The 20,780-nt window shown below is 40.4% G+C and overlaps 1 protein-coding gene across 1 annotated transcript in view; it reads right to left on the bottom strand.

Annotated features, from left to right (window-relative positions):
• Positions 1 to 606: 606 nt before the first annotated feature.
• Positions 607 to 20,780, bottom strand: part of TBX18 (T-box 18) — a 27,525-nt gene continuing 7,351 nt past the window's right edge. Inside the window, exons 3-6 of the mRNA XM_008054204.1 lie at positions 15,847 to 16,014; positions 11,823 to 11,887; positions 5,933 to 6,027; positions 607 to 3,852 (exon numbers count right to left, since the gene is read on the bottom strand). Of these exons, the coding sequence (XP_008052395.1) occupies positions 3,128 to 3,852; positions 5,933 to 6,027; positions 11,823 to 11,887; positions 15,847 to 16,014 (1,053 nt within the window). The 3' untranslated portion in view covers positions 607 to 3,127. The remainder of the gene's footprint in view (positions 3,853 to 5,932; positions 6,028 to 11,822; positions 11,888 to 15,846; positions 16,015 to 20,780) is intronic.

Raw genomic sequence — 20,780 nt, 5'->3', positions numbered from 1 at the left:
AAAGCAGTTTATGAAATGATTGCTTTTCATGGTTCAGGACTTCATGGGACTCTACAGAGTTTAGTTAGGGTCCTTCCTCCCTTCTCCTTCTGATCCACTTCTTCCCAGAATTGCCCTGCCATAAAAATGACTCTTTTCCTCCTAATCAAATCGCCAGCTATCTCCAAAGTTGCTGTTCATCAACTTCACACTAAAACGTGAGTTACTGATAGGCTCAAATCTGGGGGAGTGATGGAGAGCTATTCATACTTTTAAAACGAGGTTCCTTTTGCTCAAAATTTTGCTAATTGATGTAAGAAGTGAGTGTAATCCTTTCCTATATAGGCCACATTGTGTCCCAGCCTCCTTGGGGAGAAACTAAGGTTTCCTGACCCCTCGCATTCCAGAAATCAAGGGTCAGCAACTGGGCGCCCCACTTGTGGAAAGCTGCTGACCTCTGGGAGGGAAACTGTATGGAAGCAAGTGTTAATTTTCAAAATGTGACTGGTCTTGATAGCAGTAACCTCACCCCATCATGATGGCCCTTGGAATGTTTACTAGTCCAGGGGCATAGAAGTGATCTGTCATCACTGGTCAGTGGTGCAAGCAACTCATTCTTGTGTCCTAGCCTTTCTCCCTGGACCCCAGACAAAACATATCACCCTGCCCTCTTGCTTTCAAATTCAAGCTTTCATGTGTTCAACATTTGTCAAGGCCTTCACCTCCAATGACATGGTCAACACACCAAGAAATTATATTTAACACATGAAAAATGAACAGCAGGCCCATTTCTCCCTGCCTTGTAATTGAGAGCTACAGAATTTGTGTTTGGAGTATGCATGTGTGTGCTCACTCTGGAAACAATATTTTCCAACACTTAAAATGATTACACTCCAAAATCATGAAAGGATTTAATAACACACTTTAATATAATTTTAAGCACTTTTTAATAAAATACAGATATATAATTATTATTATCAATGTATGTATGTCATTTAGTACAACAATAAAAGGCTAGTCTTTGAAGTGACATGGTGGTTAATATTTACAGTAAACCCTAAAGGAAACAGCATTTGAACAATATTGTAAAATTTTACCAAAAAAAGATTAATAAAACATTCTACCTTATTGTGGTGTCATCTCAAATTACTAACAGCAAAAAGGAAAATGTTCTCTTTAATACATTGGAATACACAGCATTACATTTCATGTTTTCTCAATAGAAAACTCTCTATTCTTGAATGATACCAAGCACCAAGACTAAGATGCACTCATTCTTAAAGTCTTTTTCCCAAATGTGTGTCAAGCAGTTAACACCACACACAAACATCTGATATCGGTCTACCTAATGCAAATATTTCATATCCCTTCATGTTCATTTTGAATTTAAAAATCAATATTAATTTGATGAACTGCTACAGAATCAGGAGGAAATTTGTCAGTATCTATAAACAGAGTCAAGTCATGTCCTGTGCAAACCCAGTTCAAACCGTATATCCCCCTAAATGGCTAACACTCATGGTGTTTCAAAATAAAGAAGCAAATCGGGAGCTATACTGTTTTCCCATCTAAACTAGGGATCAGTTAAAGTAATTCTGTTGAGCAATGAAAGGAAATCCCTCTCTTCTTGCTTGGCAGGCACATGAAATGCCATGAGTCGATGCAAAGACATGGCATCTGACTTTCTCATCAGAAGGGCGATTCTCTTCATCCTGTATTCTTAGCCTTTTCTATTTACCACATAATGTGCTAGCAAAATGACCTTTTTTAAAAAACTCTTCAACCATGTATACATTATTTTAGGAAGTTTCTTTTTAAGGGTTGTTTTTCGCTTCTTCGGCTCCAGGGTTTAAAATGCTGTTGAGATTAAAAGTTTTATAGTTCCTTTATCATAATGAGTACCTTCCTTCTTAGTCCTCCAAGAGGGCCTTTATAGTAATGGGCTTTGGCCTTTGCACTACAGTCCCCAAAAGACAGATTGCTGGAGATAACCTCCTGAAATTCCTCACAGCATTATTTACCACCATACAGACCTCAGACCTATCTGTTTTAGAAAAGATGCAGACAGAAGACAAGGATAAAGAAGAAAGGAGGTTTCAAACTGTAAGAATTAAAAGACAAAATAAGTAGCAAAAATGTATTTTTCCTTACTTATACACCATGAACCAGGAAGCTTAAAGCAAGATGGAAAATAAAATCTTAAATGAAATATCAAACTATACAAAAACTTAAGGTATAGTTGACAATAGTATTAGACTCTATTTTTAAAAAACAGACATTTATCACTGGAATCAAATAATTTGAGATGAATTTTTTCTTTTTGCCATTCTGCTCACATATATTCCCTTCCTGGTGAAAACTGGAATTTAAAAATATTTATAGAACATTCTTTAGCGGTCTATTTGATAAAATAAATAAATTGAATACAAAATACTGGAAATTCATTCTCTGCAGATGAATAAGCACCTCATATATGCCCAATGGAAAGTGAAAAGTATCACAAGCCTCTCCACTACCTTCCTTAAGAAAATAACAATTATTATGGGTTATGAATTTTTATAGACCCAAGGTCACATAGTATTGGTGATAAATAAGAACAAGCAGGAATGAAAAAGCTAATCCTTCATGATTGCAAACACTTGAGAATTAATACTCTGCCTTCCACTGGCTTTTGTATTTGGGGTTCTCACACTGTGTCCAAGAATAACAGAAATCACGAGACTCTATATGTTGGTAACTGCTGGCTATCAACACTCAAGTATGAAACTGTTTAGAGCATTTTTCTGATAAATTAAGTTATAAGTCTTCATCTGGTGAGTATCATTGCCCAGTTTCAAGTCTACTACTTTTTTAAAGAGTCTGAGAGCCTTGGCTAAACATACGACATGGCTGCCACGCTCTGTGCAACTGGATGAAACGGGAAAAAACCGAGGCTGTGAGGCTCCACACGCCATGAAGATACAGCATACATAAATGCCATAGAGAATTACAATCTCTCCATGAGAATGTCAGGAAACTCAATGAGCCTTCATTTTCTATTATATGTACATTGTACAAGCTACAGATAGTTTCTTTCCATATTGCTTTAAAAAGAAGAAGAAGAAAATACATTAGACAGATCCAAAGGCAATTTAACTTCAAGGTTTCATCACACCATATGTGCAGACACTTGAGAGGATGACAGAGTTAAGCTTCCTAGGGTCCGAGAGTCAAAGAAACTCTGCTGACCGCCACCGCTCAGCAGGTGCACTCCTTCCACAGGGGGCAACATCTGTCGATCGGTCATGGTCCCACTGGGCGAGGACCCCAAGAAACTTCCTTGGGAAGAGACAATCTTCTCAGGACTGGCAGCCAGTTTGGGGGACGTGGAGAAGTTATATCCATACAAGGCACAGGGGCTGTGTAGCCTGAAGGTGTTATAAGAACCCTGGTGGGTCTGGTTGGCAGCAAAGGCATTGCTGGAGGGTGAAGGCATGATATACTGGAGCTGGGGAGACATCCCCGAAATCTGCATGGACAGGCTGGTCTGTGGGCAGCTGAAGGTGTCCCCGTCACTGCCACCCATGGACATGTTCACGGAGGTGCCGCTGCTCACGCCCACATAGGAGGGAGTCCTGGGCGGGGCAAAGGTCTCGCCGGTCTGGTTGGTGAGCCTGTTGTAGGTCTCGGCCAAGGACGTGCTGTATCGGTTGAGGGTGAGGCCCGAACGGGCACAGGCAGAATAGTCAGCCGGGGCCAGACTGCACAGCTGGCTGGTGTTGGGCCCCAGATGGAAGGCGGGAGAGGAACAAGAAGAGCCAGACAGAAGGTGAGGGTGGGTGGCAGGAACACCATTCCCAGAACCTTGGAGCAAGGTGGAGGAGCTTGCATTGCCTACAAAAGAAGGGAGATGTCAAGGAGGACTCCACAGCCATCTTTTCCTTCCCGCTCTGCAACTGTGCGTTAGACCCAGTTCGTTACGAGGCAGGGGAGGAGAAGGTGCTGCCAAGCTGAAGAGAAGATGAAGCTGAAAAGAAGCAGCTTTCAAAAGGTGATGATGTACCTGAATTCAGACTGAAATCATTTCAATCCAGATTCTGTCAATAGATACATATACATTTTTTTGAGTCAGGGTCTCACTCTGTTGTCCAGGATGGAGTGCGGTGGCATGATCACGGCTCACCGCAGCCTCAGCCTCTTGGGCTCAAGCAGTCCTCCTATTTCAGCCTCTCGAGCATCTGGGACCACGGGCATACAGCACCACGCCCGGCTAGTATTTTTGTTGTTTTATTTTTTATTTTTGGTGGAGACCAGGTCTCCCTATGGCCTACACTGGAGATTCGGTCACTATTTCCAAAGCAAATCATCTCCCCAGATGACAGGACACTATCACATAGTATTGTCACATTTTCTCCCTCAATTTGTCTTCCCAAACTTTTCTTATTTATGATAACAAACATTAGAGTTTACCAGCAACTTTGAAAATATAAATTCCACCTTACTCTATATCTTACTAAAAGTGTAACCATCCCCTCTCTTCTACCCGCCTTTACCCTTTCTTTTAGCAAAGCCTGCTCTGGATCAATATATTTTCTTGCAAGGAAAAGAAGTAACTTAAAGGAAAGCACTGAACTGGTGAACTCAAAGAAAATGCCTCCACCATCTCGGCAGCTTCTCACTGAAAGCTTGCCTGCATCAGTGATCGCCCCATGCTGTAAGACAATAGTGTGGCACTTCAAAAATCTAATTTCCAACAGAAAACGGGCTGTCCAGCAAATAAACAGTCCTGTGAAACTTGTAAAGTGTGGTTAGCCCTGCTTCCAATCAATAAAGTGGTGGTGGCTGACTCCCCTTCTGGATTTGCTGGCAGATTGATGTTTGCAACCTTGACAGAGCTTAAGGGGAGAGGAAAATTCCAAAGGGCTGGACAGGTTGTAAAACCTTCTAGCAATGGTGTTTTATATAGCTTCTCAAAATAATCTAAAAGCCCAATCCAACCAATGATAATTATCTGAAACTCAGCACGGTAGGGCCTCACTGGAAGCTGGGGATAACCATGGGCAAAGGCTTGACTGCAGAAGTGAACCAAGAAGCCCATCCAGTGAGCAGACCAAAGAGCAAACACCGTCCCTTTCTCCGCATCTCCCTCTGAGGAGACACGCGCTCTGGGCTGATGGAAAAGATTCAGAGAGGAATCCAGGGAGGTCTGCCTGAGTACACCTGACCTTCTCACCATCATTTTAATTTATTTATTTTTCTTTCTTGCTTGCTTTTGTGGTCGGAGTCTCACTCTGCTGTCCAGGCTGAAGGGCAGTGGCATGCTCTTGGCTCACCACAGCCTTGACCTCCTGGGCTCAGGCAGTACTTCTGCCTCAGCCTCCCAAGAAGCTGGAACTACCAGTGCCTGCCACCACACCTGGCTAATTTTTCCATTTTTTTGCAGAGAGGAGGTCTCACTCTATTGCCCAGGCTGGTCTCGAACTCTTGGGCTCAAGCGATCCTCCTGCCTCAGCCTCCCAAAGTGCTGGAACTGACCCAGCACTGTGAGTGAGCCTGACCCACTCATCATTAACCCAAAGGAGAACTCCACCCAGAGGCAATTCTGCTAAAGGAAGAGAAGAAAGAAGCCACCAAGAAAGGCTGGACTGGAGCCAGCATCAGTAATTTCCCGTGAAGTGCACCTGGCACCGGAGTCTACCAGTCCACCTCTAATTTTAATACGAAATTTAAGGATGTGGTAAAGGTCATGAAATACAGACACAGCTTCCAACATCCAAGATTTAACTCATGACTGTGGCAGCCATTTTTCCTGGTCCATCCCTACACCACACAGAAAACAGATGGAGTCTGTAGGAGGAGAATTTTGGTGATGAGGTCGTCACTGCAAGTATACACGATGACTTGTGCCTTCTTAGTATCTGAGCTCTAGGCTGGAACCAGCTGCATATGTGACCCAGGAGACTTGGAGAGTTACCTTGCTTGGGTATTCCAGGGATATCTTCAAAGGTGAGAGTCCGGAGCGAAGGCCTCCAGAAGGCATACGACTCCACCAGGGCTTCCAAACCCATCCTAAGGAGAAGGGTCAGAATGGGGTTGAACAAAGGAAGTCTAGTTAGAAGCATCTTAGGAAAAAACACCAGTGTGACAGCAACCCCCACCCTCCACGACTGGCAGGTTAGGAGCTTGCCACAGACAGGAAAAAATGTGTCACAGGAGCATGAGAGAATGGAAACCACTCAAGATGCCTGCTAACTAGCATTCTTGGGAAAACTTAGCCGGCGCAAGGGGATGAAAAGCTGTCCCTTTGGGCTCAGAAGTTGAGGTGAAGGGAGTCCATCTGGCTGCTGTGAGTCCAAGGCTCTTCTGTGATCTGGAACACAGCCTCTCTCCCTGTCCTGTCACTTCCCCCTCTGGTGAGAAAGGCACTGCAACAAAGGCATGTCCCTGTAAGGCCACCTCCCCATCTTAGAGGCATTGCTGCCCATCACGTGGTGCCTCAGCAGCCAGCTCAGGGAGGCCCTCATCCAAAAAAATCCTCATTTCTCGCTGAGGGGCATAATCTCCACCATACCTAGGCTTCCAGACTGGGCTCTCCCTAAAGCAGGAGGAGATTGGGAAGGTGATCCCACAGGGCTATCTGGTATATGGAGTTAGCAAACCATCACAAATTATTGTGAAGCCCCCAAACACACTGAACGGATGGATACTTAAAGAGGCAGGGTATGTTGGTTAAGGACTATTTATACAACATATATACACAGAGGGTGCCAAAACAATGTATACGTATTTTAAGAAAGGAAAAAAACAATATTAAAATTATAATACTCAAGGTGAATACAAGTCTCGTTTGGCTTCTGCAATTATAAGAGGGGCTCAAAGTAGTTACTATCAGTATCCAGACATTTCTGATTATGGTGAATATCTCTTAAAATGTGTATACATTTTTTTGGCTTGCCCAGTATCTGAAAATCACCTTCTACTATAAGTGATGCCGTTTTCTCCTCCTCCTATCTAGGTCTAAGTCTTTCAGGTTCTAGGAATAAGGCCCTCCATTCACTCAGCGAGCCCCTTCTCAAGACCACCACACCTAAGACATCACGAGTCGTCCTTCAACCACCTCCGTCTTAAGCAATTAGTTAATCTAGATAACATTACACTTTTCACGAAACCTATTGCTCCACTGTAGAAAATGCTTGCTTCTTGGGATGTCCAATAGTACTCACACATCTCTTGTGATTGTCAGATATTTTTAATAGCTTGACTCAACGGCGACACTTCCTCTGGATCCTCTGTGCCCTCAAATCGGGAACAATGAACTAAGATGAGAGGGAACCAGCCCTGAGAGTCCATACCATCTACACAACATGGCGAAGGCCCCGAACACCAGTGCTAGCGAGTTGTGTGGATAGAACCATCTCACACTATTTGTCCTTCTGTCCAAGGTTTCGCACAGAGAATCTGGTTCCTTTGAGTGTTCAGGGCAGAGTATCCATTAATGTACTGATTTATATCCTTAATCTAGGAGAAGTATGCGTACCCGTCATAGTGACAAGAGGACGCAGCTGTGCGTGTGTGGATGGGCAGGGGTGTGTGTGTGCAGGATTGCATGCATGAACACTCCTTCATGCGTCCACACACGGACCTGACTCATTTCTTAAGTCAGTGGCTCCGGAGGTGCTCCTCTGGGAGTACTTCAGAGGGACGCCCACAGTCCCGTGCAGGTGCCAGTGTGAGGCTGCCAAAGGGGAGGGTGGGAACAGAGGGGACCTGCACCTGCTTTGCCTCGCTACACAGAGAGGGAAGACCAGAATCTGGCTTCCCATGTGATCAAGACGTCAGAGAGAGAGAGAACTATTTAGTGTAAGGAAACTAGATTGGGGTCTGGAGGACTGTACCGGGACAGCAACTCACTAAAACTAGTTCTTCCCACTTCTTGATCTCCCTGGACTTCAGTTTCCCCTAAGGTGGGGATGAGATTCCAAGAACTCTGAAGCCCCCCCCCAGCTCCAAATTTGTTTCATTCTAAGTGATTTTGTTTCCCGAGCCAGACATCCTATCTATGGCCGAACTGCAAGCCAGATCCAAGATCATGTCCCTCAATCTTTTCTGTACATTAAAGTATTGACTTCTGGGCAATCTGGCAGGCCTGGTCAGTCCCAAACCCCACATTGCCTGGGGCTGTATTTAACACTGGACTAATGAACACTGGTGCAGTTTAGCTGATTACCCTCCATTCCGTTTATACCAATACTAAATTTTTATGACTTTCTAGAAACAAGATTATTTTATATGCAAAGAATGTTAAAACGTCATTTTATTACCACAGATGAGTTTTGGAAATGGCAGTTTTAAATATCAAATATTTGATATTTTCAATATCAAATACCAAAGTGCTTACAAAGCAGTCTCGAGGAGGGTTTAGTAATATTATTAATACTGAACTTAGAAATGTATTAACTACAGAGATGTGTATCACTGCCTTATCTGCTTTAGCGATGTCAACTTTATTATGCTTCAAATATAAATCCATAGACCAAATTCCTGGGGAGAAGCAATTGATCATCACAAATGGAGAACCCTAAGCACTAAAGAGATGTCCTAAGGGCTACATATCTACAAGTGATCTGATCTGGAGCTATTGATATTTTTCCTGAGGTTGCTGTTTCACACTGCAAGTTCCAGAAAGGATTTCAGATATTTTGCAGGAAACAGTTATAAAATATTTATTAGCCAAATCTGGGCTTTTTTTTTTTAGGGCCTTCATTTTCTCCAGTAATGGAGACTTTTCCCGTCTAGTTAAAGAAAAGATAAAAGGCACCTCCTGCAGGAGTGTAGCCAAGGTGATAATTTATACAAGATGCCTTTGAACAATTTCCACATTTTATCACCGCCCTAATTTATGGTATCAAATGGCCAAGTTTATTTAGTAAAATGGTTATGTTTTTCCTAAAGTATTTAAAGAGAAGAAATTTTTGTACCTTCCTCAGTAAAAAATTTTATAGGGTCAAACCTAAGGCCTAACTGAAGAATGAAACTATTCTCAGCACATAAATTCTCTCTCACGTAGCAAATGTCTTGCAAGAGAGCTTTTAAGGGCTGAAGCTACTGATTCCTGTAAAATAGGCTGTGGAGTCATAAATAGCCAGGAAAGGACAATTATTAATTAAAGCAGATTGTTTTATAAAGTTTAAACAATCACAAATTCATGTTTATTTATCGTCTTGGTCAATTTGTTTATTTCATGTATGGGGAAAAATAAAAACATAATTTGTTTTAAAAAGCACTAACAACAGCAAAATAGAACCAAGGGTAATAGAGGAATATATTAAACTTTTTCTCATGGGCATTCTTCTTTATTAATACTTTTTTTTTAATATCACATTCCCCCATGCCCATGCCCCCCAAACCACTCACTGTACCCTCCACCAAGTCTTATGCATAACTTAACTCTTTTTTTTAAAGAAAAATAATACACAGGTTAGGAATGCTTAAAGCAGACCAAATTCTTTCTTCTCCACATAAATGTATTTTGCATTTAACAATGGCAAATGTTAAAGTCAAATATTTTAAAAGAGGAGCAACGATTCATAGACATTTAACATTCCAAAGTGAGCAGTAAAGACCTTATCTATGATCAGCAAGAGAAGTAATTTCAGTGAGAAAATAGTTGAAATTTTATTTCACTAGCTATGTATAGGTTTGACATGCATTATTATATTATATATATAATACTATAGTTATGATTATCTGTATTAAGATGTTACTAAAATACTCAGAGCAAAACAAAAAATCCAAATTTTAACAAAATTTAAAACATATTAAAACAGAATTCATTATCTTGAGCATGTCCTTTCAAAAATTTTACAAGTTTTGGAGTCAGAGAAGAAATAGTAACAAGCACCAAGGATGCCATGCATACATACTCCAAAGCAGCCAAAGGCATGGAAAAGCCCATTTCAAAGTCAGCATTTTGAACTCACCCAACCAAACAATAGGCCTAGCAGTTTATTTTCACCAATGCCACTGTTTTTTTTTCATTGACCAAATTCAAACAGCTAAGTATCTATCTTCAGTGTGCTGACAGACCTAGAACTCTTCCTGAACACTTATCATATGCACCTACCATCTCCCTTCTTGTAGAAGGTACATTCACTATTATTATATGTCCAACATATGCTTTTTAAAAATGTTTTTCTTGTAATGTATTGCTTTAAAAATGAACTGGCAAGGTACAAGCAGTATAATCCCCAGTCATTAGCAGTGAAATCTTTGCTAGAACAATCAATAGCTTGGACTTAGCTGTGCTGTATATTCTCTAAGCCCAAGTACTGCCCTCCTGAAGTTTCAGTGAATTTTAATAGATACCTCTTCTATTTAGGAAAAAATAGCTTAAAGTAATACAAGACTTTGAAATGGATAAATATTGTTCTGCTATAATAAACATCACAAGGTGATTCCATCAAATCATTTGTCAAAGTAGATTAAGAGTCATTCCAAAGGTTTCCTTCAGCCACCTCACTAAGTGACCATTTATAGCTATTAAATAATGATTAAATTTGCACCTGATTTTCAGAAACACCTGAAAAAGCAAGCTTAACCAGGAGCTAATGTAACAACATAAAAGCCAAGCAATTTTTAAATCCACATTGAAACAGACAACTAGAGACATACAATAATGTCAATACAGCAGGCAACTTTTGTGTGTTAGGAATGCCTGCACACCTTCCCGCAGAGTGAAGAATTTCAGAGGGAAGCCTGCTATTAGGAAATCTTGTTTATCCACCTGTACTTAGTTGAAGGCTACTCTAGTCTCAATGCAATGCAGTTGCATTTCGGTCCTCATTGCATGTGAAGATGGCATCTCGTCTCTGCAAGCTCACGAGTGCATTCTGATAAAAAGGTTTGTTACCTATGTTGCCCAATTAATCAAGTGAAATAACTAAGGATCCCTTCCCTGCTAAAGTTTCAAATGAAATTGTCTTAAAAATAATTGGAGATTTTCAGAGTATTAGAATAATTTTGAGAATACAGTAACATCGATTGCTCAAATACTTATTCTTTTTTTTAAAACAAGCTGCTTTTAAAGCCATTTAAGTCAAAGCCTTACCCTTAATAGCACTTGGAGAACTTTAGTCTATTATTACTCTGTAATACTGCTAACAGTTATTTTAGAAAATGTTACACTGAACTGTATTGGAACAAAACCATATCAATGAATTTAAAAAGTCTTGGCACACAGACTAGGTGATCTGCTTTTTGATAAGAATTAATAGAATGGAATTCATTACTACAGCTCTCCCACTTAGTACAAACACCGTAAAACACAACACAGAAAAAATAAACAAGTGTGTGGCTATCAGTGGAGCCAAGACCAATTTGGAAACTAAAGAGCATCACTCTCTTGGCAATGGGGGGGTAGTTTCATATTCCAGCTGGAAATCTGAGCTAACAAAAGACTCCACCACACTCCACAGACAGAACCAACAGATAGTTGTGTCATCACCAGGGAAATTCTAAACCAGTGGTAGAGGCAGAGAGGATACCCACTTGGAATACTGAAGCCCCCAGACCTGTCAGGGCAGGCTTCTTAAAGGCTCCTTCAGAAACAACATGCAGGGCGCACCTGAGGGCTTGTATCTTCATCTCAGCATCACAAATGGAAACGCACCTTAGAGCAGGTCATATCAGCACACTACAAAAATAAGCTGCCTTTGAGGCACAGCAGCGTTAACAAATTTAAATCCTCATCAAAAAGGGTTTCAATACCATGTCAGTAAATTTAGCCAATGACCTCGTAATGGAAAAGTCACAACAAAAAATAAAATATCTTTATCACAACCAGAATGTTCTTCATGGAGACCTACCTGTTGCGTCCAGAGTCTCGAAAACCTTTGGCAAATGGATTCCTATCGATCTTCAGGCGAGTAATCTGCAGAGTAGAAAAAATCCCATCAAATCTTACACAAACGCCAACTAAGGCTCTTAACAACAGAAATGACTGCAGAACCTCACATGATTCAAAAACTAACTGTTGAGGGATTCTATACCTCGCTTCTATTCCCCAGATATTTTAATATCCTAGCAGTAAAGCTGCAATAAAACACGAGATTTTTAATTGTCTATTGATAACTTGCCCTGTGTGTTTGACAATCCTCTCTTAACTGAAGTTCTTTTAATCCTGGGACATGGTTTAATCTATTTCCCTTGCAATAGCAGTGATGCAGAACTCACATCCAACTTTTATTTAACAGCCATTTACATGCTTGAATGTTGTTATGCTCCTACGCAGACCTCTCTTCTTCATAATTAGGTAATAATACACACCTTCCTTTAATTTTCCGCCCCCGTATTTTTCTTTGTCTCTTCTCTTATCTTCCTTGTGGCTCACATCTGAAGGTTTTATTCTTTTGTCTTGTATCTGTGGAGTCCTAATCTGGTCAGAAAACTACAGCCAACATCTACCCAGAGGTAACCACTACTTAAAGGTTCAAATGACATTAAATCCAATACTACATGTAGCAAAAATAATTGGTGTTTTAATTTTTTAACCTAAAAATAAAAAATTATATAGTTTTATATTTAAGGCACATGATGTGATGTGAATGTATATGTGAATACATATACATTGTGAAATGCTTCCTGTACATGATGTTTTCATTTTAACTGGAGTTTTTATCTGTTGACTCATAACCAGATTATTGTTCACTAGGACACCAAGATTTGCAAAGAAAATTCTTACAAATAATCTAATCATTTCCATTAATTTTTTTTAAAGTTATCTCATCCTGAATTTGACACTAATAATTAACATCCCATCTGTTTATTATGAGATCTGTACTCTGCCCAGAGGAATTTACAGTCTATTTTCTAACAGGCACATCATGCTTTGCTTTCCAAATTCCTTTGCTTAATGAACTCTGCAAAGTTGATTAACAGAATTCTGATTGTACCATCTTGGCTAAGGACGAAAACTGCTGGATAACACCAGGCGAAGAAAGGCAACTTTGGAACGTCGTCTGCAGCACTCCTACAGTGCCTATGCAAGTCCCTCCAGTCAGCTGCAAACACTTAAAACACACATTGCTCCATAGGATCTTGTCTTAGTATGTGGATAAAAACTACATTATAAAAGATACAACGAAAAGGTTTGCTCATTGATTTACCATGTACACTGTTCTATCATTGAAGGAATTCTTCTTTACATGTCATTATAGCTCAGTTTTCTGTTCAATAATGCTTAAATAACATTAAGTGATTTAAATGTTCATTTAAAATATTAATTTTAAAAGAGTATAGATGTATATAATGGTATCTTCTCTAAATAGAGATATAGCACAATCAATCTTACCATTGTTTTTATTATTAATATTACCACATTTGTTGAGTATATATGATGTATAGCTATGCTAAGTTTTATGCATGCGACTCATTTCATTATTAGAGCAACTCTTGCTATTATTTCAATTTTGTTTTAATTTAAACTGAGGTTTCAGTAATTTTCCTAAGATCATGGGTTGCTAGCCAAAAGAAATGGATGAGGATCCTAGGTTGTAAAGCCCATGCTGTTAACCACTAGGTGAGTCTGCTTACCCATTTTCCATAGGTTCTTAGAAACAGTAACTCTGAAATGAAAAGGTGATTGTATTTCCCAGTTGTCAATTTCCCTTCTAATTTTTTCATCATCGTAATCGACTCATCAATGTTTACTAATTGGTGTTAGTCACCAACATGTGCCAAAAGTTCTACCACATGACACTTACTGCACCAATGAGGGTGAGAGAAAATACACACAGGGAACAGTCAATTTGTGTATGTGTGAGAGAGAGACAGAGACAGAGACAGAGAGGGGGAGAGAGAGAGAGAGAGACAGGGACAGAGAGAGACACAGAGACAGAGAGACAGAGATGGAGATGGAGACAGAGAGAAACAGAGAGCCAGAGTACGAGAGACAGAGACAGAGAAAGAGACAGAGAGAGAATGAATTGAGATTATTCAAAGGGTGCTAAGCACCCCTGCTATTTTCTCCTCATGCATTAATCCCCCCCCAAAATAATTTCCTGCCCCAAATACACTTTTTAATTATCTTCCTAATTATCTCTGGACCCTCCAAAGGTTCCAGTTCATGTTCCTCCCTAAAAGTCTCCAAGAGTGGCAGCATGAGCATGACAGCAGGCGGCTTCGGTTTGGGACTGGAGTTTCCACACGGATGAGAGCTGTGGAGCTTCGCAGCCCCGAAGAACCTATGGGGTGGGAACCAAACGCCTTAGAAGCTTCTCAGCAACAGAAGCCACAGCAGAGAGATTAAGCCTTCCATGTTTACCTGAGATGCACACAAATGTAAAGAGAATGCAGACCTGAAACAATTCTTTGTTTGTTTGTTTGTTTGTTTGTTTGTTTTGAGTTGGAGCCTCACTCTGTCGCCCAGGCTGGAGGGCGTGGCCGCTCCCGGCCACCGCAGCCTCCCCTCCTTGCTGGGCTCCGGCGTTCCTTCCGCCTCAGTCTTCCACGTAGCTGGAACTACAGGCGCGCTACCAAGCTCGGCTAATAACTTTTTGATTTATTGTAGAGACGGGGTCTCGCTGCCCAGGCGGGTCTCGAACCCGCGGGCTCAGGCAATCCACTCACCGCAGCCTCCCAAAGGCGCGGGATTACAGGCTGAGCCACCGAGCCCGGCTCTAAAACAATTCTGACGAGTGCTGAAAGTCAGAAGAAGAAAAAAAATTCTACCACAGACCACGTCAGCCTCTCTTGCATGGATATTTCCTATGAATAGGTTGGAATTGCATGGATTGCACATTGCCTCCAATTCAATTTTCTATCTACTTGACACATGCAAGCACAGCCTTAAAGAAATATATGTAACCGTATAGAAAAAAAAAAACTTCATTTCTCAAACTATTTCTAACTTCAAGAAAGTATTATTTCATAATTTCTGATCTCTCAGACTGTAAGCATGTACATCATCACCCTTCTTTCACAATTAAAGCATGTCTTGAAAAAAAAGCCCTTTTTTTATATACACCAAAATGACTGTACTGGATACTTTGGAAGTATTTCTCCTAATTCAGTTCTAAAATAAAGTGAGCTACTGAATACCATGCTCTACAATTAATTCTTCTTTTATATGTTATATGTCTATTTCCTAGGCAACAAACATACTTTCTAATTTTAATAATGACATTACAATTCAGCATCTCAAAATGAAAAGTAGACTTACACTGTCAGCCATGAGACACATTCTTGTTTAAAGAAGTCACTAGAGTAGCCATACTTGGGGAATCAAGAATTGTCATTACTATATACATATGCTGTAGGTTTTTAGTCTAAATATTTTTATTTTAGATTCAGGTGGTACATATATAGGTTTGGCACACGGGTGTCTGGCATGATGGTGAGGTTTAGGCTTCCATTGAACCCGTCACCCACACAGTAAACATAGTACCCTTTGGGTAGTTCTCCAACTTTTGCCCTCTCTCTCCCTTCTCCCTTTAGGAGTCTCCAGTGTCTGTTGTTCTCATCTTTATGCCTGTGCATCCCCAATGTTTAGCTCCCATTTATAAATAAGAACATGCAGTATTTGGTTTTCTGTTTCTATGTTAATTCGTTTAAAGTAATGGCCTCCAGCTGCACTCATGTTGCTGCAATGGACATGATTTTGTTCTTCCTTATGGCTGAGTAGTATTCCATAGTGTATATGACCACACACACACACACACACACACACACACACACACACACACACACACACACAGACACACACAATTTGGATGTCAGATATGGCAAATACTTTAAGAGAATTCATAACATTTAGATGCAGTGAATAGGACAGCTAGCTTCCTGTTTACGTCTGAAACAAAAAGTCTAAAAAGATAATTCTGAGAACAATACCTGCTGATTCTGATAGGCAGTGACAGTTGTGAAGACAGTTTCTGGAAAGGAGAAGGCCTTCACTCCGTCCCCAGATGGAACCGGCTTGATGGGGGAAAGGTCATCTCCACAGTCTTTGCGGATGACGTGGACTCGTGGTTGATATTTGTGCATAGAATGAAGAATAATCTATATCAAAGGGAAAAAAAGCCACATTTGTATATTTTGAAAAAACCTCTGCCAATCTCAACACCACAACTAAGTATTTAAAGCGTAAAACAAATTCCTGTGGGAAATGAACATTTCCAAGGATGCAAAAGTGCCAATTTAATAAAATGTATCAGAATTGGAGAGGGAGGGCTACAAAGTTATTTGTAAAATGTACATAAAACACACACAAAAAATCACTATTTCAGTGAAACCCTGTATACAAACATGTTTTCTTCTGTTGCTGAAAATACAGAAGTTTCTGTTGCTGAAAATACAGAAATAAGTCCACAAACGTTTTATTTATAATGAGCCCAGTGGAACAGAGTCCAAACCAATAAAACTACAAATGAGACTAAAATGATTACTTAAATTGCACCACACCCATCCCCTAAAAAATACTTGCACACAAGGTTTTCTACAAAGGGAATTTTTCCCCAATCAGTGAGCACATATGTCTCTTCAAGGGCAAAGGGAATTTTAAGGACATCTCAGCATCTGTTTTGTGTGTGCCCACAAAATCCCTGCTCTGCTGGGAGAGCCTGCTGTCCGTGCTGCCATCACAATGAGGCTTCCATCACTCAGACTGCTGAGAATGGAAAAGTCAGCCCTCGCAGACTCTGTTGGGGGAATCTGATAATATGTTTCAACTACCTTCTACCCAATGATTCCACTTCTGAGAATTTGTCCTAAGGAAATATTCCAAATTCTAATAAGCTTTTCATGTGCAAAGATGTGCATCACATTTTTTATAACAGTGGAAAAACTACAAACCACTTACATGTCCAGCATGAGTAGATTAGGTAAATGAAATCCACATAATGGGATACAGTGTAACTTTTTTTTTAATACCACATAATGAAATATTTCTTTTTAAATCTCAAATGAAAAAAAAAATGGCCTAAATTGTTTACCAGCATCACAACATATCATACAGAGTAAAATGGATCCATATAAAGATATGAACAGGGATCATCGCTAGATGATGGCATTGTGGGAAAGAGGAAGAGAAATCTTTCTCTTCATATGTTCTATCTTGCAAGGGCAGCAGGTAGGCTGAAGAAATAGCCACATCCAGTGGGATTTTTCTATTTGCTGCTGGGATTCCATAGTCAGGTATTCATTAATACGTTTACTTAACAAACTTACATCTTTCCTGATATATAAGATTTAAATTCAGTTTTTTGGATGTTATGAATTTGGAGGGGAAATGTTGAAACCAAAGTCTTGGGAAAATGCAGTGCTTTACCTGTCTCATGTTTTTTTAGGATGTGGACAGTTTAATAAGCCACATTCAGAATCTTTGGACAGCCCAAACACATACAGTACTATACCTGGAGAGTATGCTTGCTGCCACACAAGGGTGTTTGCCTTCTGGTAGCAACCAGCACTGAGGCCACGGTTTGGTTTTTTACCCCCCTAAAGCTTTTTTCAATCAGTGTAAGAAATGCATGGAGAGTCAACCTAATGATTGTGTCAACCAGACACACTTGCTGGGGAGGCAGCATGAGTTCCAGGGGAGGACAAGAGGGGACACCATCCCTCGTTATCACCTGGATACACACATCAGTCTGCAGCCTCTGGAAAATTTTCTTTCCAGAATTCTGTAGGTTCTGGAAATTTCTAGTTGCCCTAAAGAAAATGGCAGAATTTCAGTGACTCGTTCATCTGCGGCTCATGAAATCAATTTATAGGGTCAATAGCAGAATTTGTTTAAACAAATAAAATCATAAAATAAAGTAGAAAATAGGGTACACTGCTTGTAGTAAGGGTAAGTATCGCTTCACAAAACATTTTCTATTCCCGTTGTATACTAGGTCATAACATAAAATGTATGTCTTGCCGTGAATCAGGCAAAAAGTTTGAAAAATGCAGAAGCAACATTTAACTCTAGTGAGTCTAACAATCAGCACATTCTAGACAGATTTTTAGTGACTATAGAATGCTTTATCCCCATTTCCTCGGTATATTATCTGAGCAATATATCCACTAATCCTCACTTTAAAAGATACTATTGAAATCCAAGTTTAATGTTCTTGGAGGCCCAACACCTCATCGGGGTAATAATAGACCCAGTCGTATTTTTTTTTTCAGGGCTATGATGGGAAAAAAGCGTAGTTGAGTGGAAAGCTGAGTTCTACTCCCTGCCCTCAAACCAGAGATACTCCCCTTCCCTGTTTAATGTGCAGGGCTCTGCGTGACATTACATCTGACATATTTAGGCTCAAAAAATGGACATTAATATTCCAACTTAGAGATGAGAAGCACGGTCTACACAAGCAAGAGACTTCTGAGCCCTCAGAGCTGGTCCTGGAAGCCAGCCCCTTGGACCACAACTCCCCTTCCCACCAGCACATTTGTGTGCTTTTGTTATGAATTCATGCTTGTGAGCCGGCTACATCAGAAGGCCAGGCCCAGCAAAGGGAACACAAAGAAGCGTCTCCGCCCAGAGAGGCAGTTCATTCAGCCCCAACCAGTGCGTCTTCAGTTGTGACCTCAACTTACCCTTTTAAATATGAACACAACACCGCAAACGACCAATGCTATAATAACTATTACATGAACTCTGCTTTTTCCTCCTCCCTCTTATTTGTTAATGAATTTCTCTTTAGAAAATGATATCCACTTGATATCTTGGGGAGTAGGTGAGTTTAAGGGAGAACTCATCCTCTTCTCCAAGCCAAGAAACAAAATGTCAGAGGTAAACAAATAACCATGAACAAAATGATGGCATTTATAAACTCCCAGGGAGAATTAGCAAACCATTAGAAACAAATTCCTGAGTAGAAGAAAAACTTGATAAAAGCTACTTTTCATTAAACACACATTAAAAACAACAAACAAACAAAAATAAATGTGTAGCCACTTCCAGAAGACTGAAATGGCTTGAAACAAAGCAAACAAACATTTAACTCGGTTTCTGTTTACCAGCCAATGAAAAATAGGTTATTGTTTTCTGAAGACTCTGTTCTCCCCAACAGATTTCTCCATACAGTTATATATATAATGTAAGTTTATTTATCTGTTTAAATAAATACTGTATTTCAAAAATGACTTCAGGTAGGGCATATTGGGTTAGGGCATGAAAATGGCTGACATGCCTATGTTTGCACCTTAACGAGCAACTGCCAGTGGTAACCTGAGGATTATTCAAGAAAAATAATACATTTTTATGAGAGGGGACCCCTCAGAAACCCTGAATTTATTTATAAGATAGTGTGTATTTCTTCTTACGTGCTTAAACTTCAGTCACCTTCAAAGTACTCTCCATTTGATGCAATACACCTATTGAGGCACTTTTTCCGCTTCTCAAAACAGTTTTGAACCGTCAATTTTGATGCCTTTTATGCTTCTGCCGTTTTTTGTTTCACCTCTTCCACATCAGCAAAACATTTCCCTTTGAGGACTTCTTTTGTCCAGGGAAACAAAAACAAGTCGCTCAGGGTGAGATTCCGTGAACAGGGAGTGGAGGGCACGGAGGTCATGCTGGTTTTGGTCAAAAACCACTGAACACTCAGCACAGTACAGGCAGATGTCCTCGTAAATTACCCATCATGAAATGGGCAAACACAAAATTCACTGAAGCCAAACGTATACTCTCACAAAAACACTAGCTGGTTCTAGAACACTTATCTAGTAGGGGGAGCTTGCACTACCAGGGGTCTGCCCTCCAAAAAATAATTCCATTTTGGGGGAGACCCCCACATATTATCTAATATTAATAGGAACTTAGTGTATTCTATTATCTAACAGAAATATTTTTAGGGAATGCTAAACCAGCCTCAGTTCTTCTTTATAAGACAGCATTATTTACCTTTAATATAATGATGAGCAGTCAATAACACTTTGTTTATTAAATTTAATAGAATGGCCAGGCGTGGTGGCTCAGCCTGTAATCCCAGCACTTTGGGAGGCTGAGGCGAGAGGATTGCCTGAACCCGGGGGTTCAAGACCAGCCTGGGCAACTTGGTGAGACCTTGTCTCTACAACAAATCAAAAAACTAGCCGGGCCTGGTAGCGCACGCCTGCAGTTCCGGCTACTTGGAAGGCTGAGGTGGAACGATCGCCGGAGCCCAGCAAGTCAAAGCTGCAGTGGCTGTGAGTGCGCTGCTACACTCCAGTCTGAGCGACAGAGTGAGACTCCAACCCTCTAAATAAATAAATAAAATAAATGTAATAGAATAAGTAGAACCAGGAGAACCACTGGTCTGATAAACAAGACCACAGTGACACCGTCCATCACCAAAGCTCAAATAATTATATCTAATGTGCGTAGTCTGTGGTCTCTGTTCTGTGTTGAAGGAGAATTTTTTATTTTTCTGGCCTTGCCTATTAGCAAACAGTCACACAGAATATGTCTGCAAATGCAGAGTGCTTTCCCATGTGCAGCTAAGACACGTTTTTCTACTTCAAAGACACTAGAGTTGAGTCAAAAGAAGCATGATATTGTTTATTTCTGATCTGATGAGTAGAAAGTGCCTGAGGTTTGACAGACAGGCAGCTGCGTCTAGTCTTACAGAATAGCTCAGTAGGAAAATACTCCCTGATGACTGGAAATTTTCCAGATGACCTAAATTCTCATGATGGAGTAAGTCAATCAAAGGACCCAGAAGAAAGAGATAACAAAAACAGGGCCCCTTGCAGTTTCTGGTAATGCCAGGTACTGACTCACTTTATTTCTTTTTATTTTTTATTTTTTTGAGTTGGAGTCTCACTCGGTCGCCCAGACTGGAGTGCAGCGGCCACTC

Source organism: Carlito syrichta, unplaced genomic scaffold, assembly GCF_000164805.1.
Source record: "Carlito syrichta isolate Samal-C Ts95f unplaced genomic scaffold, Tarsius_syrichta-2.0.1 Scaffold289234, whole genome shotgun sequence".
In the NCBI taxonomy this organism is placed as follows: Eukaryota; Metazoa; Chordata; class Mammalia; order Primates; family Tarsiidae; genus Carlito; species Carlito syrichta.
This window is presented reverse-complemented; position numbering and strand designations above follow the sequence as displayed.